Source organism: Chrysochloris asiatica, unplaced genomic scaffold (assembly GCF_000296735.1).
Source record: "Chrysochloris asiatica unplaced genomic scaffold, ChrAsi1.0 scaffold00188, whole genome shotgun sequence".
Lineage (NCBI taxonomy): Eukaryota > Metazoa > Chordata > Mammalia > Afrosoricida > Chrysochloridae > Chrysochloris > Chrysochloris asiatica.
The window spans coordinates 3,077,898-3,083,897 of NW_006408706.1; the positions used below are offsets into that span (position 1 = coordinate 3,077,898).

Here is a 6,000-nt window from a genome sequence, read left to right on the forward strand (position 1 = left end):
TCGAGTTGGTTCTGACCCATAGCGACCCGGTACAAGGTTTCCTAGGAGCAACTGGTAAGATTGAACGCTCAACCTTGTGGTTCAAACTGACTTTGAAGCCAAGCACATTAACCCACAGTGCCACACCAGGACTAGGAACAATTTAATATTCTAATGTATGAGTGTGCTATATTTTTATTAATGGTCTTTATTATTGATGGCTTCTTAGGTTGTTTCCTATCATTAGATATGAGTGTCCTTATCCACTGGCATATTTTGTGAATATGTCTATAGAGCATATTATTAGAAATAGAATTTTTGTATGGAAGAATAATATATACCTCATTTGGAAAGATATTGTCAAATTGACTTGTAAAAAGATCATCTCATTTGTACACACACCACAGTGTATAAACATCCATATAGACTTTTAATGATATCAAAAAGGAAGAATTTTGTGGCTGCTTCCCAAGCCAGATAGTGCTTTCCTAACCTTTTTATTTGTGTGGCAACAAATTAAAGAAAGATAGAATTTCTCCAACCACTATAGTATAGTAAAATGCAATATTTTTTCCAAGTATCCAGAAACAGGACTTTTAAAAAAAAATGCCACTTAACACAATTAAAAGTAAGGAATTGTCTGTTCTTCCTGTTTCCAGACATCACCAAGTTTTGTGTTATCATTTGTCGTGGAATAAGAATATATGCTAATACTGATAGTCTTTTGCATTTTGGAATACATGTCCTGAATTATAGTTACTCTGTCATCACTGCATCTTCTTACTCTCTCTGCTCTGGTAATGATTGACTTTATTATACTCAGTAAACCTCCCAAAACAGTGCTAAAATAACAAAGACATATATAAGTAGAAAGAAGATAAAAAGAATTCCATTATCCACAGCCACACAAAGAGAACATCATCTACAAAATCACAAAACAAGGGTTAGAGACTTCCATTTTGAAGTTAATGTGTTTATAGAGTATTATTTGTTTGTTTGTTTGTATTTTTCTTCTAGAATTAGCAAGAGAACTAGATTTCACTGAGGAGCAAATTCATCAAATTCGAATTGAGAACCCCAACTCCCTCCAAGACCAGAGTCATGCACTGTTGAAGTACTGGCTAGAAAGAGATGGAAAACATGCTACAGGTAGGTGGAAAAGTAAATGTAAAAAGTGCTACACTAATGAAATATCTTGTTCATTAATGACATTGTTGCAAATTCAGAAAAGAAAACTATACATCAGTCTGGAGTAAAACTATGACAATTAAGGAAAGCTTTAGACATTTAAAAAATATACATGTTTCATGAAAAATGTAATAAAAGGAATGCTATCAAATTCCTAAAATATTCTAAATATGACAATGAACAAAATTGCTTAAATTGACTTATGGACAGTTGATTGTCCTCAACTCCTGCTTCCATTGTTGCTGTTGTTGTTAGGTGGCATCAAGTCAGTTCTGGTTCATAGTAACCCTGTGCACAACAGAATGAAACACTGCCCAATCCTGCACCATCCTCACAGTTATTATTACATTTAAGTCTATTGCTGCTGCTGCTACTGTGTCCATTCCTCTTATTGAGAGAAGTCCTCTTTTTTGCTGTTCTCCACTTTACCAAGCATGATGTCTTTCTCCACGGACTGGTGTCTCTCAATAATAATGTCTGAAGTATGAGAGACAAAGTCTCACCATCCTGACTGACTTTTAAGGAGCCTTCTGACTGCACTTCTTCCAGCATATATTTGTTTATTCTAGCAATCTATGGTACTTTCAATATTCTTCTCAAACCCCATAATTCAAATGCAACAATTTGTCTATGGTCTTCCTTATTCTTTGTCCAGCTTTCTCATGGACATAAAGCATTTGAAAATACTGTGGTTTGGGCCAGGCACACATTAAGCTTCAAACTGACATCCATGCTCTTCAATACTTTTGCAACAGACTTGCCCAATATAATGTGTCATTTGTTTTCTTGACTGCTGCTTCCATGAGTGTTGATTGTGGATCTAAGCAAAACGAAGTATTTGACAACTTCAGTCTTTTCTCCATTTATCTTTATTGGTCCTATTATGAAGATTTTTGTCTTCTTTACATTGAGGTGCAATCCATACTGAAGACTGTAGCCTTTAATCTTCATCAGTAACTATTTTAAGTCCTCTTCACTTTCAGCAAGCAAGGTTGCATCATCTGCATATTGCAGGTTGTTAATGAGTCTTCCTCAAATCCTGATGCCACATTTTTCTTCATATAACCCAGTTTCTCAGATTATTTGCTCAGCACACACATTGAATAATACAGTGAAAGCTACTACTCTGGTGCACACCTTTCCTAATTTTAAACCATGCAATACTCCCTTGTTCTGTTCCAACAACTGCCTGTTGGTATATGTACAGGTTCTTTATGAGCACAATTATGTCTTCTGGAATACTCATTCTTCTCACTGTTTGTCATGATACACACAGTCAAAAGCCTTTGTAGAGTCAATAAAGCATAAGTCACCAATTGTCTGGTATACTCTACCTTTGGCCAAGATCCATCTGACATTAGCAATGATATTCCTAGTTCTCTGTCCTCTTCTGAATCCATTTTGAATTTCTGGCAATTCCCTGTTGGAGTACTCTTGTAACTATTTTTAAATTATCTTCAGAAAAATTTTATTTCCATGTGGTGTTAATGATATTGTTTGATGATTTGTACATTCCTTTGGATCATCTTTCTTTGAAATGGGTACAAATATGGATTTCTTTTAGTCGTTTGGCCAGGTAACTGTCTTCCAAACTTTTTGGTATAGATGAGTGAGTACCTCCAGTGCTTCATCTTTGTATTCTGCCAATTCCCAGAATCTTGTTTTATACCAATGCATTCAGTGCCTCTTAGACATTTTCTTTCTGTACCGTCAGCTCTTGGTCATATACCTTCAACCTCTTGAAATGGTTGAACATCGACTTTCTTTTTGGTACAATGACTGAGTATGCCTTCTAGCTTCTTTTAATCCTTTCTGCATCATTCAATACTTTGCCCATAAAATCCTTCAACATCTCAAGTCAAGGCTTGAATTTTTGTTTCAATTCTTTCAGCTTGAGAAATGTTGAGTGTTTTTCCCTTTGCGTTTTCCAACTCTGGGTCTTTGCACATTTCATTGTAATATTTGACTTTATCTTCTGGAGCTGCCTTTGAAAATGTTTGTTCCACTATATTATTTCCTTATTTCTTCCATTTCTTTTAGCTTTTCTAGGTTGTTGTTCTGAAGTGCTGTCGAGTCAATTCTGACACATAGCAATCCGACTTAGGGTTTTCAAGGAGCAGTTGGTGAGCTTGAACCTCTGACCTTGTGGTTCAAATGCCTTTGCAGTCCAGCACATTAGCCCACAGTACTACATCATGCTCAAGAGCAAGTGTCAGTCTCCTCTGACATCCATTCTTATCTTTTTTTCTTTCCTGTCTTTGTTGACCTTTTTCTATTTCCTGAATACTGTTCTTAATTCCATCCCACTACTCTTCTGTTCTTTGGTCATTAGTGTATAATGTATCAACTCTGTTATTTAGATCGTTTCTAAGTTCATGGTCATATTTCGGTTCTTATGGGTTTGTTTTAATTTTCTTCAGTTTCAGCCTGAACTTGCATATGAACAATATATGGTCTGTTCTGCAATCTGTCCCTGGCCTTGTTTTGACTGATGATAGGGGGCTTTTCCACCATGTCTTTCCACAGATATAGTCAATTTTATTCCTGTGCATTAATGGATGTTTGTATCTTTTTCTCTTCATTTTGAGTTGTTCCCCATCAGCAAATGAACTTCCCCAAACTTTACTCCATTCATGTCATTATTGTCAACTCTGCTTTGAGTAGGCAGCCCTTCCCCAGACTTATTTTGAGTATCTTACAACCAATTATCTTTCCTATATTGACACTATATCTTACAGTGTTCTGCTCTATTCATAACATTTTCATCTTCCAGTACTCTGGCAATGTTCCTCTACTATTCATAAGGTTTTCTGTGGCTAACCATAGTGCCTCTCCATCTCTGGAGTCTGAGTCTGGAAGCTCTGCTATCAGCTGTCCACCATGGATGACCCTGCTGGTATATAAAATACTGGTGGAATAGCTTCCAGCATCAGAGCAACCTGCAAGCCACCACAGTACAACAAACTGACAGATGGGTGGTGAATACTTCCTTTCCTCCTAAGCAATTTAAGTGGGAAAAATGTTAAGGCAATACGTCATATACTGATTTATGTGTGGTACTCTGACAACTTTTAATAAAATGGGAAATGTTACAAACCATATTGTCTTATCCTGCTGCTAGTTTGAATTTGTCACTCCCTTTCATTTCTCTGAAATTCTACCTGGTTGTTGTTGTTGTTAAGAGATGTAGAGTTGGCTATGACCCACAGTGACCCTGTATAGGGTTTCCTAGGAGCAGCTGGTGAACTTGAACTGCCACTTTGTGGTTCAAACCAACTTTGCAGTCCAGTGCATTAACCCATAGCGCCACACTGGGACTAGAGATTCCCTTAATTTGCACTCAGTTCATACTTAATATTTCTTCTCTTTACATTCTTCTAGGTAGGATTGTCAAATTTTGCAAACAAAAATGCTGGAAATTCAGTTAAACTTGAATTTCAGATATAAATAAGCATGTTTTAGTATACCTTTTTGGTATAATTACAAAAAAAAAATATTTTGCTTGTTTGTTTCTTTATATGAAAACTAAACTTAAATTCAGTTGAGTGTTTTATATGTTATCTGGCAACCCACCATTTTTTGTGCATGTCTGTTTATGTGTTTATTTTTAACAAGGCCTTTAATTGGACTCTGGTTGTTTTCTGTATACGATATCAAAGGTTTAGTAAGATATCTAAATAAAGGGAATATTTAAAGGAGTAGCTTTTACATGCATACATTTTTGGGTTTTTTGCCCTATTTTCCAAGATACCAGCCTTATTGAATGCCTCACCAAGATCAACCGAATGGATATTGTTCATCTCATGGAGGCCAGCACGGAACCTGTCCAGGAGCGCATCATTCATAGCTATGCAGAAATTGAACAGACCATTACACTGGATCATAGTGAAGGTCAGCTGCTCTGTGTCTCTGTGTGTGATTCACTCTTCTTTTTTATTGTTTTAAATAGGATTTAAAAATAGGTTTTTGGTGATCATTTATATTCTTTCCCTCAATATACTGCAACTTCCCAATCTATTTCCTTGGCTACCACCACCACTATTCATTCTTTGTCATTTCACCATCAACATGGATGGTCCGCCTCTGTTTCTTGGTTGCACCTCTGCTGCTTGCATTTGCTGCTCTATTTTTAGCTAGCCCTTTTCTCTGCTGACAACCAATATATCATTACCAATAATTTCACTATGATTATTCCCAAGTCTTAGTTTTACACATTATATGTATTCCCACGTTTGCTTCTACACCAAAAAGTATTTAAGTCCACTGGCACATTCAGCCATTAGCTCGCCCACTTATTATTTACTATTAAGATTTCTCAAAACATTTCTCATACATTTGAGCTCTCTCTCATGTTTATTTTACATATTATTTTCTTTCCTTCTAACTTCCGGTAGTTCTTTTTTTCTGGATTTATTGTCAGCTGACCAAGCTTCATATTGTTTAGAAAATTAGAAAAAATCAGATATAAACTTTCATATCTTCCTACCACAAAATCTAAACACCTAAATCTCAGTGTTTATATTCTGCTTTAAAAGGACCGCTAATGGAATCCTGGTGTGGCGCTGTGCGTGAATGCACCAGACAGCAAAGCAGTTTGAACAGCATGGTTGGTGGTCCAAGCTCACCATCCGTTCCTCGGATGTGTTGGAACCTAGTCTATTGCACTTAACATCAACAACAACAGTGGTGTAATAGGTTAAACATTGGGCTAAACATTGGGTAAAACATTTGGTTACACAAGGTCTGAAGTTGAAACTCATTAGCTACTCTTTAAGAGAAAAAGGAAGCAATCTACTCCCATAAAGATGTAGAGTCTCTGAAGCCCTTCTACTC

General features: G+C 36.4%; 1 protein-coding gene across 1 annotated transcript in view; it reads left to right on the forward strand.

Annotated features, from left to right (window-relative positions):
• Positions 1 to 6,000, forward strand: part of ANK2 (ankyrin 2, neuronal) — a 514,556-nt gene that overhangs the window by 484,547 nt on the left and 24,009 nt on the right. The window contains exons 40-41 of the mRNA XM_006872258.1: positions 997 to 1,128; positions 4,915 to 5,058. Coding sequence (XP_006872320.1) covers positions 997 to 1,128; positions 4,915 to 5,058 — 276 coding nt within the window. The remainder of the gene's footprint in view (positions 1 to 996; positions 1,129 to 4,914; positions 5,059 to 6,000) is intronic.